At 37.6% G+C, this 21,080-nt stretch overlaps 1 protein-coding gene across 2 annotated transcripts in view; it reads right to left on the reverse strand.

Annotated features, from left to right (window-relative positions):
- The window catches only part of b3gat2 (beta-1,3-glucuronyltransferase 2 (glucuronosyltransferase S)), a 43,234-nt gene extending 23,822 nt beyond the window's left edge, over positions 1 to 19,412 (reverse strand). The window contains exon 1 of one of the 2 annotated variants that reach the window (XM_032553154.1): positions 18,472 to 19,412. In XM_032553154.1, the coding sequence (XP_032409045.1) occupies positions 18,472 to 19,005 (534 nt within the window). In that variant the 5' untranslated portion in view covers positions 19,006 to 19,412. The remainder of the gene's footprint in view (positions 1 to 18,471) is intronic. The other variant, XM_032553153.1, reaches the window with a different exon arrangement.
- Between the last annotated feature and the right edge of the window lie 1,668 nt (positions 19,413 to 21,080).

Genomic DNA, 21,080 nt, shown 5'->3' on the forward strand with positions numbered 1-21,080 from the left:
GTAAGTTAGTTTCAAGTGAACTGGGATATTTTCACTAGAAACCAGATTTAAAAAAACACTCATTAAGGTGTGTTTTTGCAGTGAAACCCTCTTTTGTGGACAAAAAAGTGACTTTCTTGTGAAACCTGAGGCGTGTTAGATAGGCCATATGTCTGTTTTACATAAACGCCTGCAGGCAAACATCGGTTGCATTAAATGAGATAAATAAAAACAGTAGGTGGGTGGTGTCAGAAAGCATCAGCGAGGCCTTTTACCACTTGTTGCATTATGCCACTCAATTATTCATCACTACTGGAAGACATCCAGGCTTCACAGGTATGCATTGGATGTTAGCCAACCATCAGCTGCAGCATTGTTCGGCTCAAAAATATTACAGAAGGCTTCAGCGGCAGATTAGGAAGGTTTCTCTGATAGCTGATACAGAGAGAGTAAACGTGCTGGTGACCCAGCACATCTTGGCTTTGTTATCAACAACGATTCAATGTCACAATGTTTGCTGGGAGCGAGGCAGAGCTGTGGGGTGACAGGGTTTCAACAGATGGAGCATTATCCGGCTCGTGGCGGCTGCATTAACTCACGCCGCAGTCTGCAGATTACGGGTGGCAGCAGAAAAGTTTGCAGCACAAACTCATTACAGAGAGCTTTATCTACACAAAGAAAGTGCATCCCGCCAAAATGTAATGCTCCGGAGAGCAAAAAATAAAAACGGGAAGACAGATAGAGACGAATAAAATACCAGGTCAGGTTCAGCGTAACTGTGGCTACTTTCAAAATAAATCCTTATTGCAGTAGGAATTGTGTTGTGCTTGTAATTGCGTTTCCATTGATGATGTAATTGCACAATTTGAGATTTTGAAAATAAATTTGCTTATTGGAATCATGTCAATTTTGATAAAACGTCAAAAGTTTTGATGCTTGGATGCCGTTTTTTTTTTTAACATCTTGGCTTATTTCGCAATACTGAAATGGAAACCCTTTCTTCCTCATCACAAAAGTCACATGACTTGTCACTGGAGCAAACCACAAACAGGACGACGACAGGAAGTAGTTGGAGAATGATGACACGTCATGTTTTTTAATGATTTATCACGTCAAATAAAATTTTCACTTGTTTTTAATTGCGGTTCGTATTTAATGAGAATGTCACTTTTGTGTTTGCTGTGTTTTTTTTTTACATTATTGACAAAGTCTTCTGCACATTTGTAATGGAAAAGCAGCAACTGTTTCTTATTGTACAAATATTTAATTGAAACTGACGACCAGCAGCACAATCGAAACATTATGACATAAACACTAAAAGACTTCTGGAATTTGCTGCTGACTGCAAACACAAATTATTACATAAAGGCAAATCATTGCATTCAAGGATTTTAAGATACATCTAGACATGATGGGAAAAGAGAAATTAAGATTTTGTGCAAATCTAAAGCAAGATGTCTTGTCGTTCTCTAATTTAACCCTGAACTCCTATTATCTGTTATGTATGATTAATTATTCTCTCTTCTTCAAGTTTAACGTCAAGCAGCTGATAAAAAAAAAACTCAATTTATTTTCACAATTTACATTAATCTTTCTTTTGAGTCAAGAAAATGACCTTCGACTCATTCACACTGCAAAAACACAAAATCTTACCAAGTATTTTTAGCCTAGTTTCTAGTGCAAATATATAAATATAGTAAACTTAAAATAAGAAAAACTAACTTACAAGTGAATTTTCTGAAATATATAAAGCTTGTTTTAAGTAAATAATTTCTTAATATTAATTAAGAAGTACATATTTCACTATAACATGGGAAAAATGTCTTGTTATAAGTGAAACAATCTGCCAATGGAACTAGAACTGGGTTGCTAGGCGACGGGCTGGGCTTGGGTTTGGTTGCTAGGTAACGGCGCAGTGGAGTAATTTAGCAATGGAACTAGAACTTTTTCTTCAATATCAAAGGATTATTTACTTAAAACAAGCCTCTACATGTTGCTTTTTAAGTTAGTTTGTCTTACTTCATGTTTGCACTAGAAACTAGACCAAAAATACTTGGTAAGATTTTGTGTTTTTACAGAACACAGCAGCTCACCAATCAGCTACATTTGACCAAACTTGACTCATTGAGTGAGATTTAAAAAAAAACAACAAGAAACTGGATGCATATTTTATATTTTTGCTCTTTATTTACATTTTTTATTGCTGTTGATGTTTTATAATGTTTATGTATGTGCTGCCATCTTACTCAGGGTATCTTTGCAGATGAGATTCCGTATCTTTCTGGGCCTTTCCTGGTTAAATAAAAGACTTATGCTGCAGTAAACACACCACCCATGAGGAATCCCAGCAAAACTGGTGTTGACAATGGCATATATTCAAAATGATTATTTCTTTTCCTCCAGGAGTTTGCTGTTTAATAGCTTCCACACTTTATCCTCACCTGGCAGCTCTAACTGCAGATGTGCAGTTGGTCTTTCCACGCCTAAATCCTAACAAGTAATTTGGCTTCTCTGCTTCCTGGCTGTTGTCCACATTCATTTTATTTCCAGTCCAGTTGTGCAGCAGAGGTTGAGTGTCTCCCTTATGAACCACTGCTGCTATTATCTCATGCTTTCTGGTGCTGCGCGGCCACTTCCAGCTGCTTGAAATGCCAGCTAGTCTAAATCGCTAAATAAAAAGCTGCAGAGTGATTACTGAGAAACTCAGGTTTTTTTTAACATACCATTTGAGCTTGCAGATAAAATAATCCTGAAAAAATTAGAGGAATCAGAAAATCAATACGAACTGCTTTATCTTCACATTTCAAACAAACGTCTAGTTTTATGATGGAATAAAAGGAGAGTTTTAACCTTTACAACTTCAAAACTTGTACTGCAATTCTTCAATCGAGAAGCTGCAACCAGTTTACAGCTCTGGAAAAAGTTAAGAGACCACTTAAAATTATTTGTTTCTCTGATTTTACCGTTTGAGTAAAATGAACATTGTTCTTTTATTCTATGAACTACTGACAACATATCTCCCAAATTCCAAGCAAAAATTGAATGTGCAGAAGATAAGAAATTGTTGCAGTGCTTGCAGACCTTAAATAATGCAAAGAAAACAAGTTCACATTCATTTAGAAACAACAATACTGATGTTTTAACTCAGGAAGAGTTCAGAAGTCAATATTTGGTGGAGGTTTTCAGTGGGGTTCAGTGAAGTGCGCTCTTAATTTTTTAGATGAGAGCTGTTTATGAGCTTCCCGGGATCTTGTGGCGACATTATTCTTTTAATCCTTGTAATGTTCTGCAGGTGATAAAGGGCCGACTTTCTAATCGTCTTTATGTGTCTCTGAAGGTTCAGGTCTGAGTCCATCACTGCACACAGATTTCACTCCTGATATTTAGTTTCTTACTGTAATAATAATATTTTCTCCAGAGTTGTATATATTTGTATGCAAACTCCACAAGTCATTCCAATTCAGTCAGAAAATTCAAGGTCACTTGCTTTACAAAATGAGAATAAGATGAACAAGTTTGTTATTGCAATGGATTTTATACGCCACTCATAAAGAGTCAAATATAAAAATTCATCTCTAAATATTTTTGTAATCATCAACAGGCTTCTGGCATAATTGGATGAAAACTGTTTTATTCCATATTTGATAGACTTGATTTAAATTAGTCAGTTTCCAGACCACGACTATCTCAGGGGTCCATTATTTATTTCTGCCGCTGTTAAAATAAAACACGCCCCGAGCTGCAAAAAACAAATATGTACTACGTAGAATGTCTCATTATGAAAGCTAGCAAAATTTAACTAAATGTATTTGTTGGATTACTTTCTTGGAGCACCAAATTGGGGAAAGAATTGATCAAATATTTGATTTGAGATGAAAATTTAGATGCAGTTCTTCTTCTTTATTACTTCACCCACTTTGAAACAATCCTCCATCGCCTCTGGCATAGACAAGTGCAGCTCAGGCATTTTGCAGAGCTTTGAGATGGGTGATGTATAGCTTGTATATTCTTCTTCATAATCTCGGCGTGAATCTTTTTATTTCGTTTCTCACATAAACCCCTAACAGCTCCAGCCTGCACACATATCATGCACCATTGCATCAGTTTCACCGTCCTCCCGCAGCCCCACTAATTTGATTCATTCATTTTCCCCCTGCTCATTTCGTCCCTCTCTGACTCTGATTGCCTGTGCCATGCATATTAAAATCTCAGAGATAAAAATACGCTTGATTAAAATCACACTCGGCCCCCCAAACTCTCGTCCCACAGAGAAAACAACAGTGACGCCTCTCTCTTCCTCTCTTCCTCTCTTTCTCCGAGGAAACGAGAACATCCATAATGGATTTCATAAACTTCATCATTAAGAATGTCTTTGTGTGTACACGGTTCACTTCTCACCTTTTTGTTTCCAGAGAAGGGAGTCGCTTCAAGACAGAGGGTCCTCTCTGTGAGTCAAATGAAAAATGCGAAACCACTCAGCTCTGTATTTTTCACCCCAAGCTTTTCTTTTGTTTACTTGTAAATATGTAGCGGGCCTTTACTCACTGAGCCACCGGCGCCGTAATTTGTCAGGACTTGGAGGCTGTCATGCGCTCAGCTGAGTCTGAAATTATTATTTTTTTAATTCACGTCAAAGATTGTTTGCCACGTCGGACCTGGCTGTTCAGCCTGAGCCGACTGGAGAATGAAGAGGAGAAGCCTGTTAAATAGATATCAGGTTTTACTCCACTTAACTTTCCATAACAGCTTTTCACTGCAGAACAAACTTGGGCTTGAGTAAGAAAGACAATGAAAGCTAAAAGTGTCCGACTTTTGTCCGCGGCTTTTATTTCCCGGGTCAAAATTAATAAGTATGTTTATTAAAACAAAACTCAGTTCCAATATTTGAAAGCAATATATGAGCAATATAGGAACCAGTGACAAAAAATGATAAGTCACAGGTTGCTATGGTGATTCTCATCGTTTTTGCAGGGAAAGTGAAATAATGTTTGAATGTCTGTACTTGGCTTTCTGAGATGATTAGGCAATGTAGTTGTTCCACTCTGGACTATTTTCCTAAAAGGGGACATTCACATTTTATAAGCTTTTATACTTCAATTTATTTTTCTAATTCTCCTAAAAACAGCCTTAGTGCTTAAAAAACCATCCAGTCATTTTTTGGCAATAAGTTCATGTTTTTTGGTGTCTGGAAAACATTTGACGTGCAGCACACTGTTATCTAGCAACCCCAGCAGAGTTCCACCCGTCACCTAGCAACCCAAGCTGAGCTACAGCATGCTTGGTCAGCTGGTTTTACCGCTGTATGTGCTGTACAATGGCTGGTGGAAGAGACAAGTATTCTGTTATTCACTTACTATTCAGAAACCATTTTCTGCATTCTTGTTGGTTGTGTAGGAGGCTCTACTAGTGCTTTTCAAAGATGTACAATTGTATAATTGCATATCTTTTTGCACCCATTTTCATGTGGGAGTGTAAACGTTGAGTTGGGGGTGGGGGGCAAGTAGCAACTTATTTGGATTTAAAGAGACAGAGGCCCTAAAACATTTCATTCTGAAAATAGATCAAAATAGGTAGAATTGACCAGACTAAAATCTTAAGAATGATTTTGTGCACAAAAATGTGCTGAACATGTATCGCATAACTCAGAGACCTAGCATAACCTGATCAAAGAAGCATAATAAGCCAGCTTTAATAGAACATTTGAATGTGTGCGACATGATCTCACTCTCAAGCTAAAATTATACTGAAAATAATTAATTTTAAACTGTGCAAAAACTTTAAAAAGGTATTAAAATGTCAAGTCAGTCAACCAAAGACCCTTTTAATCTGTGAATATCAGTTTTTCTCTAAAACATATCCTAATTATGCCGCTCAAATGCTCTGGATTTCCTCACTCTTTTATAAATATAATTTTTATAAATATATTTCCAGTGCTTTGATGTAATTCTTTTCATGTAAGTTTTTATGAGTTTGCAGAATTAACCAAAACCATGCTGAGAACAGAAAAAAAACCCCAGCAAAGCAAGCTTCAACAGTTTGGTTTCTTCAATTAATAAAGAATATAAATGATTAAAAATGCAGCTGCAGAATGTCAGAGAGAGTAAAAGATTATTAGGAATAAAAGAAAACATTTGAGTTTCATTGTGTTACATTTTTATTTAATGAATAATAAAAATGGTTCTCAGATATCTGGAACTCCATTTTCTTTAAAGTGAGCAGTGCCTCCAAAAATAGTAACTTTTTTTTTGTAACAGCTGCAAGTTTTCCACATCTGGGTGGAAACACTTTTGCAAAAAATGTTCCAACTTACATGGGGAGCTTTGCAAGTTATGTCATCTCGCAGAATTTCAATTGGATTTAGCTGGGGACTTTGACTAGGCCATTTAAGCACACAAATATAATTTGATCTAAGCTAAGGGTTTGCAACTCACACAGCCTTGAACAGGTTTTCTTATAGGATTAGCTTGTATTTCTGCTCCATTTTCACACAAATTCTGACAAATTATCCTGTCTCTGTTGAAAAACCCCCACCCTGCAGCATGATGCAGCCACCACCGTGTTTCACTTTTTTCAATGCAATGTGAAGTTGGGTTTCCTGTAACAAATACAGGTTTGCAAACAAAACAAAACAATATTGGCCTCATGGTTAGCGGCCATATTTGGAGTATTCAGTATTCAGCTGAAAAATGAACACAAGTGCCACATTTTGAAGATTTGTATTTGTAAAATAAATGAAACTACATATGTTTTTTCTTGCATTTCCATCCAATCTCAAAATAAAATCCAGATGAAAGTTTGTGGTTATGTGACAAAATATGAAGAAGTTTCTGGTATGTGAATACTTTAATAAAGTGCCGTTAAAAAGAAACAGAGCTGAGGTGTGTAACAGCACTTTTGCATTTACACTTGCCCCTAAAAGCCCCCGGCCTTTCTATAACCCCAGCGCTATTCCCCCACTGTTATCTGCCCCCTGCCCTGAATGGGAAACATTTCTCTCAGTCAGGAGTTTCTCCTTTCTGCTTCACTTCCCTGACATTACAGCCCATCGCTTCTCTTTCCACACCTTTACAATAATTGCTCTCAAAAAAATATTTTTTTCATTTCACCATCCTCCCTTTGTTTCTCTTGCTTCTCTCCATATCAACCCTCCATCATCTTACTGTTCACTGATCTGAACCCCTAGACCTTCATCAAGAACTAAATGTGCTAAATGTTTTGGTTTAAAAGATTAATCTGACTTCAGTGACCAAAAAAAATCACCTTCACCTTCATGATTCTATCCAAGGAAGTTGTCCCAGAATAAAACTTGAGCGAAAGATCATTCGCCACAGTAGCTGGTCTCTAAAAAAGTCACCGTGACTTTTATGAAGCTTTCAGAGCGGGGGGAATTCATTTATTCAGAGAAGCTCTGACGAAAGCGTTCCCCAGTGAACAGACTCCTGCAGCTGAACAGCCCTGCCTTCAGCCGGAAAACCATCCACTTCCACACTCAGGTTTTCAAGAGATATGAGAGAAACTAAACTGGAAGGGTTTAATTTTTCCTGGTTGCTTGTTTCGAAGCTGAGTGTAAGTGTCTGTGCCAAGAAGTTAAAAGACGGATAAATGAAATGTAAAGATGAGCAAACAACAAAATTCATTTTGTGTGAATGTTTTGTGGAATGTTTCAGATTGCACAGACAAAAGAGGGGGACTAATTCCTCTTAATTAGGATTTGAAATAAACCTTAAAGTTGCAGTACGTAACTTTTATAAAAATATATTTTTTTCATATTTGTTAAAATTGTCACCATGTTGTATAACATGAGACAGATAATACGTGAAAAAAAATCAAGCTTCACCATCTTCTTCTTATGTGGTCTGCAAAAATGCTCTGCTGCCAGTCAAAAACAACCAATCAGAGCCAGGAGGAGGGTCTTAGTGCTGTCAATCATCCTCATGTACACGCTCCTAAATTTGTTAATTTGCAGAGAAACAACTTACCATTACAGGAAAACCGTTTACCCGCCATCATCAGTGGTGAAGCTAACTAGCCTTAACATTTCTGACAGGCTATGTTGTGGTGAACCAGTATGTGAGCAGCTCGTATGCAGGAGTGATTAACAGCGCTAAGACTCTCTGGTTGTTTCTGACCGAATGGTGTAGTTTTCTTAGTTTATATGTGTTATATTAAACTGTCACTTCATAATGACAATTTTAACAAATATGTGTAAATAATTTAAAAAAAATAAAAGTTAGATACTGCAACTTTAAAGGAGCGTGCTCAGATGTACTTTAACTTTAAAGTTAAATTAAATGAGGCAAGGTTCTTTTACTTGTAATGTTTCAACTGTTGAGTTTTGTGTTTATATGATGTAAAGCACTTTGAGCTGCCTTGCTGCTGAACTACACAAATAAACTTGATTGATTGAACAAAACCCAAACTGTTCGATTACAGTTTAGGTTTTGTTAAACTGTTCTGATACCGAAGTGTTTCAAAGAAAAATCAAAGGGTTGTGGGCATATTTTGCCTGATTTAGCAGTTCTTAAAGTACAATTTAATGTAGCCAAAGTATTTACATTTGTTTTTTTTAAATAAAACAAAACATTGCGATTGAAACTGCATAATCACTTTGCTAAGGTGGCTATCGCTGGCGGCTGCTAAAAGCATATATCTGAAATCTCTGCAGTCAGCAGCACAAACTGTGCTAATGGGCAATCAAAATGTAACTGCATGAGTGGGATTAAATGAGCACTGCTGCATTTTCTGCAACTCCATTAAGCGCTGCAAGGCAGCTGAGAGAAAATGTGCTGCGCAATTGATAGACTATGCTAAACTGAGAGCTGTACTGACTAATGTGCAGAAATTACAAATGCATCTGTTTGATCACTGACTCTACTGCAGCAGAAAGACATCAGGAAGACAGAGGCCTGTTAAACGTTTGCTATTTCACACACAGGAAAAGTAGGAATGGTTTAATACATTTTGTTCCTTGCCTTGTGGTAGAGATTTCTGAGCGTCTGAACAACCTGGACAATAACTCAGATGTAATCAACAAGCCAGAATGAGGATGATTGAACCGTGGCTGAGTCCCTCATTTGTATCCAGATGTGAGAAAAGGTGAACAGCTAAAACTGAGTGGAATACTGAGAAAGGCAGTGTATCCACATTGTTTTGCAAATCAGAAAGAAGTCAACCTTCTACAGCCGGACATGCAAGTCAAGCACTTTCTAAATGCCAGCAGGTTTAATCCAGGCAACATGCAGCACACTCGTAATTAGTGTCCCTGTAAGCGAACGTGTTCGGAGCTCTGACCTTTCCAGCAACAGAGTTTCTAAAACCTGAGACAATAAACTGCTGTTTAAGTGGGATGATGGGTCAGCGTTGTCCCTTTGCATCAAACTGGACCTTTATTTTCACTTCAGAGTCAGTGAACATGGTGTAACAGCGAACTTATATCCAACACACTTTATGGCTGCTCCCTGCGGCACAAACTTTATAGCTGCAGAAAGGATCTGGAAACATCCGCACAGACACAACAGAGCAGTGCACTGGATGCAATAAAGTCATCCCACCGTTCCCTCAAGGCCCATTCAGCAGGTAACTCAATTTAAGAAATGATATTGTGTCCACATCCGCACTAACCTAGTTGTAGAGTTGATTAAAATTTGAACAGATTACAGTAATAAATACATTTGGGATTTATTGTGATTAAAATAGGTTATTACTTGCTTAATTTCTCTTTCCTCACTAAGACTCAGGCGCCTTTTATGCAGTCGGCATAGGGTAGCATTTATTTCTGTAATACCTGTAATTATTTCTCGACTGCTAACCAAAGCAGTGTGCAACAGTTCCTCATACAATAACACACTAGTCACACTATATGAGTTACTGCACAATTTAGAAAATTTAGATTTTTTTAAATGCAAGACATTTTGTAGTAATCTGGCTCCTTGATCCATTATCTGAATTCTGCCAATGTTTTCAGTTCAATAATTCTGTTATTTTATCATGTAATGTTAATTTTGCTATATTAGATGAAATGAATTAAAAAAAGTTTTTTATCAAATGTTCATCAGGTGGTGAAGGAACACAAGAATTTGAATTAATAAAAGTATTTTCTTTAAAAAAAAGTTTGTCAGCTATAAAATAGATTTGACAGAATTGAATCTACCATCAGCATCCAGAGCTGAGTTTAATCTTCAGCGCAGACAGAGTGTCAGCATATCAAAGCATGAGATTAAGTTACCTTATTGTCAGGTTATTGGTGCAACATTTGGGCAGGAGTCTCATAGCCACATAGGTTGGTGTTGATTACACACCAGCCTATATTGTTTATATAGAATTAACAATAAATCAATTGAATTACATTTTTTCTCTTTGAAGATTTAGTTTGATTTAATGCTTTTCGCTCAGAGCACCAAGCATAGAATTAGACTGAATAGATTGAATCCTTGTGGATTGGGAACATTGTCACTAATACCACCAGACCTAGAATTTTTTTTGATATCAGAACCAATACAGATATTAATATCAGATTGGTGCATATTTACCCCAAATCATTGGTGCTCCACGTTCCTATACAGGGTTTGTCCATCTTCAGATCCCTCCATAGTGAATCACATCTAATGCATAGTAATCTGTTCTCAGTTCTCCTGAAGCCCCCCCGAGACGGCTGAGATTATCCACTTCCTGGCTAATCGCAGCAGGATGTTCATCCAGTATAAAGGAGCCCTAACATTCACCATAGTCATGGGTTTACAAGATGTGACACCCGTTTTTAAGAGTAAAACAACAGCTGCCAACACTAATAAAGACTCAATGACTTACAAGTAGTCAAGTTAATTTAGTAGCTTGGCTGCTTAAATGTTTTCCCAAGCATTTTTCTTTCTAAAATGATATGAGCCAGTAATGTGATGTTTCCTCCCACTGCAAGCAAAGTTACTCTCATCGTTCTAAAGGCAGCCAAACAGTTTCTACAGGTTATTACCACCATGTGACAGCCTATTATCGCTCTATGACAGGCCATTACCTGCACACAGGAGCAGGGTAATGAAATAGGAAGGAGGACACAGAGGAGACACTGTCCTATCAACAAATCAAACAGATGCTCTTTAAGCTAAGCCGCAGACACCAAATTTAACGCTACTCTGTGTCAAAGCAGAGTAGACTGCAGCTCTGTGAGGGAAAAGTGGTGAAGATTTCTAGTGAAGAGTTGCATTCTGGGAAGCAACAGGTTTGTAGGCTAGGATGGACTTTCATTGACTGGTTTTATTGATCATTTATGATCTTGAAGGTGATGGTTTGAATCAGTAATCAAAAAGTTTAACCCAGTATGGCACTTTTGGTTTTGGTTGTCAATAATAACAAGCTAAATCTTAAATGTAAGCCTGATCTATACAAGAAAAAGGGACAGAGCTGTGCTACTAATTGTCAACACTGAGACAACAAGGTCAAGAAAAAGTTTTAATTAAGAAAAATAAATAGCAAGGGAGAAGGAAGAGGTTCAGTTATGCTAGCTTGACTATGATAACCTTAACATGTAGATGTGATGTGGAATTCGGTGTGTTTTGGTTCAGTTATGCTAGCTTGACTATGATAACCTTAACATGTAGATGTGATGTGGAATTCGGTGTGTTTTGGTTCAGTTACAAGATGCAAAAAAAGGCAACATAAAACACCAGACAGATCATCAGTTGAGCAGGTGTTTAAATTAGCTAATCTACCACCGCCGTCTTAGATTAGCTAATAGCAGTAGTAGCTAATCTACCACCGCCATGTTAGATTAGCTAATAGCAGTAGTAGCTAATCTACCACCGCCGAATTAGATTAGCTAATAGCAGTAGTAGCTAATCTACCACCGCCGTGTTAGATTAACTAATAGCAGCACTAGCTAATACCACAGCGATCACTTACTAATAATCACAAAATAAACATCAAGCCTGAAATTATAAAACTAATGAATCCTGAAACATATAATGGCGTTGTTGTCAGTTGCTATGGCAACAAGACTGTGTAGCTTAGCCGACACAGAGATCGAGAAAAAAATTGGTTTTGAGTTGTTCTTTTTTGATTTCTCTGCCTCATTTTTCCATTTGCTGTGGCGCTCTACACTAAATTAATAATAGCAGTACAGCAGAGGATTGCATGTAAAAGAATCGTCTTTTTGCTCTCCAGCATTATGCGAAATTTCTGTATGTAAACAATAACATGTAAGGGCTTGTCAAGAAAATCCGAGCTCATCTCACTTCCCCATGCTGGAGATTTTAGTTTAACAGTAATAATAAATAAAGTTATCTTTAAAATGAATCACTCAAGTGACATCTAGGCCCAACCGTAGACTTAAGTGTCAATAAAATAAATCTGGTTGTGTGTGTTGTTTTTGTCTCCAGCAAACTTTGCTTTAATTCTACTTTTTTCTATCTAATCATAAGAAATCATAGTCAGACAGAGAGAGTCGTGAAACAGGAAAAGCAGGTTTCCTGGAAAAAGAGGAAGAAAGTTTCCAGCCTGCAGATTTATAAAAATAGCTGAGACTATTCCTTATTTTAAAGGTAAAGTTTTAAAGAATGAAATCTAAACATTTTGAGTAATTGGATAAGATTCAAAGTAAAATACTTATATTAATATTGGTTTACTTGTAATAATACTTACACTTACATTTGTGGGAACACTTACAAGAAAAACCAGTAACTGTAACTTTAGTATTAAATAATTAGAATCATGTATTATTCTTGGTTTCATTTTAGAAAACATCTGTAATAACTCACATTAGGATTATAATAAGAGTAATTAATAAGTTATAAAATTATAAATGAATGATAAATCAGAGAAGCTAAAGAAAATAAATGTGATAAATGTGATTTTGACATTGAACTTGAAATGGTGTAAAAGGTGTAACTGCAATTAAACATCACTGATATGTTGGAGGTAGATGGTAGGTGAAAGGTGAAAGGAAGGGAAAAAGGGGAACTAACAGGAGAGCAGAGATGATCAACGCCTTATTTAGAGAAAAGGTCGTGCAGGCAAGGGACATATGAGGTTGAGCAACCCTGAGACATTAGCACAGACATCAGGAAATGTCTGTAAGACAGTGATGGATATGAGATCATCTGTCTAAGCAGACAGCAAACGCACCAGGGGGGTGGATAAACCCTATAAAAGGTGGGTGCAAAAGAGGAACCTTTTGTTGGATCCTCCGGGCAGCTTCAAGCCAAGATCGAGATGGACAAAGAACTCTGCAGCTGAAGAAGAGCCGGGGCCACAGAGCCGAGGACTGTCCTACTCATGGGGACCAACCCGTCTGGCCCACAACCTGTGGCTTCGAATCGCAATTCTCTCATCAGCTGGGTTCAGACCCCAAAGACAAAGATGAAGACAAAGACAAAGGCAAAGACAAAGAAGAAGAACTGGTGCCTTTTTTCCTGCCAGCACCAAGTCCTGTGTGACCTCACCATCCATGCGGAGAGGAGGCTCATCAGACCTGCGGAGATCCTGGCCTTCATCGATCGGCGTCTTCCTCCTGCTGCAGCACCTTCTTCGTCGTCGTGCCAGGTCTGGGGTTCGAAACGTCAAACTCCGTCCGTCTCTCTCAAAGGTTCCCTTTTTTAGTTCTCAGTGTCAGCAGTAGAGAAAGATAGACTAGATGATTGATTTTACTTATTTGATTATTTCTGCTACTGAATTAAGCTGTACTGACCCTTGCAAAAATGCCTTACTAATAAAATATTTAGCATAAAGAAAATCTAAAAGATGTTGTGGACATTCAGTTAATGAGTCACCTTAAAGTTCTTTGATGGTTGTAAAATAGCTATGATGTTTGATTCTGGAGGGGAAAAGGTGGAAAATGTTTTTAGGTTGCTGGTAGCCCAAATGTAAAACGTCATCATTGGGACTCGCCCGAGTCACTAAAACCTACCTGGTTCAATAACAAATGCAAGTTGTAAAATAGAGAACGAGCGACCGTTAACAGGTGTGCTCTGTGAAACTAGTTGGCTGTAGGCTGCTCAGTCTGGCTAATTCACAGGGGGAAGAAAGGTGGGACACCTGGATGTTGGCCGTCAGAAATCAGGCGAATCGTTTCTCGAAACCAGCTTAAACAGAGTTTACTTCAGTTCTGGGCAGGGTAAATCCCAGCAGATTTAGGAAACTCAATTAACCCGTTAGAAGGAGAGCTGGTAGCACATCTCCCCTCTCAGAAGAGGAAGTACGAGAGTGAGACAGTAGAGAAAGGAGGGGGGGGGGGTGTTGCGCAACAACAGGCTCCATAGACAACATCAATCACAACACTTTTAAATCACTACCCCAGTTTCCTAGCATTTTTTCCTTTATAACTCAACAAAAGAGAATTCATAAATATAAGCAATACATATTTAACAGTTCTGATTAGAGCATTTGTCTTGTTATGAGGTTACTGGAAAGGTCTATATTGACTTTAAATAAAATGGGGACACACTATGTTAGCATTGTAATTTAAATCGAACTATATGTCTGGGTTATTTGCCTGGATCATATTGTAATTCTCTGGATAAAACTGGGCTTATTTGTCGTGTAAAGTCCCCTGTAATATGATTGAATTAATCAATGTTTATCCCCCCTGATCACTAGTGGAAGTGATGTTTCCTTCGCCACATGTTCAATTAGCATAATCCTGTTTAACACTTGAGAATTGCACTCCTAATAATGTGTATGTCAGGCATAAAACACAATATAAACTAATTTACCTAAAGATTTATTTATTTTTTATTGTGCTATATAGGATAATTATTACCAAAGAATCAATATAACTGTAGTTTTGAAACAATTATAGAAGTAGTGGTAGCCTCAGCACTAGCAAATGTATTGATTACTAAGAAAATACATACAATATACCATTTTAGCACTACTGCAGAAGCTAATAGCTACAGTCTTCCTTATCTTTTTAAGTTTCAGCCAATCAGTGACAAGATAAATAAATGCCGGTGCTGGATTGGTCGCTTGGCAAAGATCAGTCAATAGCACGTTAAGTTGCACCGCGGCTAAGAATTTAAGCTTCACAAGCTACGTTTTTGTTCAAATATATGAAAAAATTTGGAAATATCCAAGTTTTCCTCAAGTAATTTCCACAGAAAAATCCATAAATAGGAAGTGGTTTGAAACAAATTGGTAGAAATGATAGAAGCAACTGTTTTATTAGTTTAATTATAGATAATCATAATGTGAACAAAGGGTTACTATATTTTAAGATGTTTATTCGTTGTTGAAAAGTATTGAGTACTGCAATTGAAATAAAGAAGGATCCTTTAGGATTTACAGAGCTTTTACATTTTTATGATTTACACATCCTCAACTCAGGGAACACATAATCAAATCAACTTTATATGAGTACATCTTTGCTTTTTCTCCTCTGCATCAGGCAATGGAAAGGAATAAAAAGAGCAGCAAATGTAGCAAATTAACTTTAAAAGCCTATTTAACTAAAAAAAAAAAAAAAAGAAAGAAAAGAAATCTCTGTGTAGATGAGGATGATGAAAGTTGTTCCATGTTCAGAGGCAGTTTTTGCTGAAAGGCAGCAATCAGAGTGAGGAGCAATCAGCAATCAACCCCATTCTTCCAGATTATACAACCAAGAGAGCCTGAAGATTGTTTTGTTGCATCTGCTGCAGCTTTATGACCCCACATCATCACCTACAAGGAAGGAGCTTTGCAGCAACGCTGTGAAAACGTTTCAGACGCATAAACATGCGACGCATGAACACCATCTCCGATGAAGAGTTGATTACATGGTGTTGTTTTGTCAATACGCAGGATCGATACTGATGCATCATGCTGTTTCATGCAGCCTGCAGGCGGTCAGCGTGGTTTAATGTTTGTAAAGATGTTTTTTAGGGTTTAACATCCAGTGTTATGATTAATTATGCAGAGGAAGATTACTGATATAAAGCTAAACGGAATTTTTAAAAAGTTGCGATTTCAAAACAGCTAAATTTTTCTGGCATCAGTGGTGCGCCGTCGTTTAAATTAGACTAAAATGAGAATTTTTTCAAGTCTGTATGGAGCATACCCTTCCCCCACATGTTGCTGCACACTGTTGGTCAGCCGATAGAATCCAAACAGACAATTTCAGCAACCAGGAAACTACAAACATAAGCAGTTATGGTGTGGAAACTATAGGAGCATCCTGCTTCTTGTTTAAAAACTAACATTGTTTCATAACACATTAACTAACTAAAATCGATGTTTCTCTGTAAAGAGAGTCAAAAAAAGAAGCAAATGTTAGAGAAAACTTAGCAATAATGGTAAATAATACATATGTTTTAGCTACAGTAACAATGTTTGCTCCTTTTTCGTTTGAAGTAGTAAGATTGTACATTTTGGTTTTGGTGTGTAAATGCAGTGATTCTGGCTTTTTATGAAATCTGGAAAAGTCAGAAAAATATAGAGTTTGATTTAAAAAAGTATGGAAAAAGTTAAACTGAGTGTTAATGAAATATTTGAGATTGCAGACTTTAATCCTTACTCGATATGCAGGAGAATTTCACACATTTAAAGATATTATAAACAACTTTTTGAAAAGATTTTAGATTGAATCCTTTAACTTTGATTTCCAACATCACAACTTTACTTTTAAATCAATTCCATGTCATTGATTGTTTTGATTTTTAAGTGACTGGCAGAGACTGAGTCTGGGTTAGCAAATACAGACTAGAAACTCCAGTTTGGTTTTTGGAACCAGAAAGTTCACATATTTCAATTTTAAAAATAGAGCTTGGAAGTCTAAAATGTTCAGGTTTTGAAATAGAACCAAAATAAGTTGCTCTGGATGCCAAAAAGTGGTGAAATAGATACAAATAAGCACTATTAAACTGGAAACCAGTTTGTTTCTTCATAATTTATGGAAGATAATAAACATAGGAAACTTAGACTGACTTTAGTGTCATTGCAAAAAGACACCAGTGAATTTGACAACAAAATATCGCTGCTTGGCTACACAGAAAAAATACAAGTGTGATTATAAATACATATAAATATATGAAAGTGTTACTACTGCAGGTAAGAAAAAAATCTAGAATAAATTAAATGAAATAACACAATTAGGTAAGTGTTTTGTACTCGATAGAATATAATAAAAATTGTTGTCCTGTGGTTCTACAGTAATTTCTGATGCATTTACTGTAAATCCATCAGCCGTTTCTCACTGTGAACATACTACATTATTAAGAGGCGCCGCTTTACGGGGCGGTGAAACGTTTCTGCAGTCTTCCAGTGAAAATCCATCAGGATCACAGGGGGAAAACTCAGCAGCTCTAACATTTCTACATTTTTACTCGGCATTCAGTTTTATCTGACAGCTTCACTTTGTAGCCTCTATATAGATTAAAGCAGGTTAAATATGACTAAAAAAAGTGTGAAATTTATTGCATTTTTCCCTCAAAGTAATTGTGCATCAATGCAGCTGACTTCGTTCTGCTAAGATATTAAAGAAAACTCAGGTTACTTTAATATCTGCCTTCATCTCGTGAATTCTCGTTGCATGCTGTGTCAGTTTCCTTTTTTTAAATAAACTCTGCCTGGATTTGCTGCCAAATTAAGAACAGTAAAATCAATGTTTTATTTCCAGCCATAAGCAGGTGCTGGAAAAATAAATCCTCATACAGCTTGACAGCGTAACAGTAGATCAGCACTACGACATCTTCACAAAATGGAAACTTCAGGAACTCTAATTCTGTGTTTTTCCATTTCTGTTCATTTTTTTGGACCTTGATTTTAAAAATAAAAGCAAAATTCATCTTCATTTTTTTCAGAAGAGAACACTGGACCACCAGGCAACAGTCCAGCCAACCATTTTCTTCTTTGCACCTGCACGTTTTTTAACTAACTTTTTCCTTCCACTCAACTTTCCATAAACATGTATGGAAATAACATCCCTTCTTCAATAACTGTCTGCTGGACAACTATTAAGTCAACAGTCTTCCAAATTAACATCTTCACACCTGAAATACCTTCTGAAAAGTATATTTGCAATGTTTTTAAAATGTGCATTTAAAAAATTCATTTTTAAACTACATGCAAAGTGTATTTTAAAAAGGACTATCTTAAGTATAATTTTAGAAATACATTTAAAGCTTATTAAGTGTAAAGTATATTTTAGGAAAATAGATTTTTAAAATAAAGTGCACCAAAGTTGACATAGTAGAAGCATGTTTTTAAAAATTTGTTTAAATTTTGAATATATTAAAAAGTACATCCAATTGGTAACATATTGGAAATGTATTTAAGAGAAATATATCCAATTTAAAATATATTTAAGTTGATTATTTTTCACCTGGGTTAGAAATAATTTATATTTTGTTCTAAGAAAAATTCAAATGTTCTAAGTTTAGTTTGATTTAAACAAGTGAAAAACACAACTTTGGTGGGTTTTTATTATTATTTAAGCAGCAATAAGTTAACTTTTGAATCTTTAATTTAAAATCAAAGTATCCCCTCTCTGGTGATGGATGATGAAGATGAGCTGATGAACAGGTAAGAGGTTACCTCCTCGAAAAGCTCCAGGCTGTACGTGTTGTCGTCATCCGCGAAGAAAACCACGCCGGAGTCGCGCTTGCCGCGGTGCTGCCTGAGCCACGCGAGAGCCGCGTTCCTCTGCTCGGTGGCGCGTGGCATCCCGGCGCGCTTGAACCTGCGGGGAGTGAACACGTGCAGGTGCGTGAACGGCACGCCGCTCCGGGCCAAGAAGCGCGTCACCAGGTCGGTGCGGGAGGTCGAGTCCTCCACGACGATCCAGTGGATTCGGGGCACCTGGCGGAAGACGTGGGCCAGCCGGGTCAGCTCGGCTTTCTGCACCGGGCGGCTGTACGTCGGGGTGATGGCGTAGATGATGGGCAGCGATGACTGGTTCTGGGCGCCGCCGGCTCCCGGTGAGCCGGAGCGGGGGTTCCGCTGCGCCCTGCCGGTCCGCCCAGCCGCCGGAGCCCGGATCGCCCTTTTACTGTCGATGTCGATCATTATGATGACAATAAGGACCCAGGGCAAGAGGATGAAGAAGCGACTGAAAAACACTGATTTCATGGCGGATCTTAACTTACAGCGCGCTCTTTGTATCACTCCATCACAAAGAGAAAGGATCCAGAAACTCCAAGATAAAAAAGAAATCAAATTTTTTCCTCCGAAATCCAGATCAAACTATGTAAAGCTTGTAAGCCATCCTCTGCGTCCCGCTTCCCCGGAGTCCTCCCTCCTCCTCCCCCTCTTGCTCCAAGTCCTTCACCGCTCTCTGATGGGACCTCTGCGCCTCCTCGTCGTCCTTCCCTCCTCCGGCTCACTCCTCCAGAAACCCCCCCATCAAATCCCCATGTTCGGCCGCCGCTCAGTGCGCGTTTCCTCGCGGAGGAAACCAGACCGCGGCGGAGCTCCGTGCATCGATGAAGCCCCACCGAGGAGCATCACTTGGCGAGGATGGAGCGCAGATCCGAGTCTGAGGATAATAAGCGAGGCAGGAGGGGAGGAGCAGGTGCAGAGGAGAGGAGAGGAGAGGGAGCCGGGATACTGGAGGGAAGCAGGCGAGGGAGGAGGAAGAGGAGGGGAGAGAAAGCTTCAGTGTCCACTGAGAGTTCACGCAGCTGATAGAGAGAGGAGCTTGTGTTGCTCAGGCGGCACTTGTCAGGGATGAATTATTAAACAAAAACACAGGAATATGATACCTGCGTGTTATAAATAAATCCAAAGGACTCTAAAGGTCATATAATTATTATTAATTATTTTTTTTGCATGATTTATTTTTAGAATGTTTTGGTTTTGTGTTTTTCTTTATTTGTCGCTCTTTGTTGTCATATTTAGTTAATTTCTGTATGTTTTTTTTTACAATTGCCATCTGAGTCTTGCCATATAGGATCATTCCATCATATTTACTTTTCTCTCAAACTGGAATGAACTGCAGAAAGACGTAAAGTTGAAGGAAATTGTCTCTTAATGGGTTTAAGGTCACTTTTAATCAGTTTGTAAATAGTATAATTTTCTTTGTAAATGCTTTGACTTTTCTCAAGTTGTATTTTTACTTTTATGGGTGTGTTTGTTCTAGAAACGCACCAATCTAATATCAATATCTCTATTGGTCCCGATGTTGGAAAAAAAAGTAGGTATCAGTGATAATGTGCCCGATCCATAAGGGCAGATCTATTTAGTCTAATTCTGTGGTTTAAGCTCTGAATGACATCATGCTTTATCATTTATTTTGCATTATACTTAAAATTGAATTTTCTGAACCATCAGAAACATAATTTAATCCAGTTTATTTTTTACAGTTTCATTTTCTTTATTATTTATTATGTGTTTGTTTAAAAAAGAGAAATGTTTTAAGTCAATTCAACGCCATCTGCTAAATCTCAGATATCAGTACCAGAGGTGAGAAAAGTGGATCGGTGCATCTTTAGTTTGCTCTTTGTTATTTTTCTTCCTTTACTATCCATATTGTATTTCATTAGGGTTTTGATATCTGTAGTTTTATAGTTTGTAATTCGGGGTTGCAGTTTTTTGGCCGATCTCTGAGTACCGATCTTTGAAAAGCCTGACTTGCCGATTACAATTTTGACCGATGCCAATTATTTTTTCTGAAATATCACTTAGTATTTAATTTGTATTTTGTATTCTTTTGCACTTTTGCTTACTGTGTGTTAACTTTGTTTTTTGCCTGGGAGCTGCTGGTAACTTCAATTTCCTGAGGGAGTCTTCCCAAAGGATCAATAAAGTACAAGTCTAAGTCTAAGTCTAAATATAGCAAAAAAGTGGTTGAGTTGGCAGCAGTGGAGTTACTATTGTTAATTGCAAATGTGCAAACATGACCTGGTGGGCCGATCTGTCAGTCAAACCACTCTCATTAGAGAGCAGAAAAGTACAGAGGATGATTTTTACATCTTTGCTGAGGTGAGTAAGATCGGATTCACATATAAGTATCGTCCGATCATTGATCTCCCAAAATTAAGGAAATCAGCGCGGGTAAATCAGCTGGCCGATAAATCGGTGCTCCCTTATTTCTAATTGTTTGTGTGCTGTTCTTGGCCAGGCTTCTCTTTCAAAAGAGATTTTTAATCTCAATGAGAAATACTTGGTTAAATAAAGGTTACAACCAAAGAGACGTAGCGATGGCG

This window comes from Xiphophorus hellerii, chromosome 22, assembly GCF_003331165.1.
Source record: "Xiphophorus hellerii strain 12219 chromosome 22, Xiphophorus_hellerii-4.1, whole genome shotgun sequence".
Lineage (NCBI taxonomy): Eukaryota > Metazoa > Chordata > Actinopteri > Cyprinodontiformes > Poeciliidae > Xiphophorus > Xiphophorus hellerii.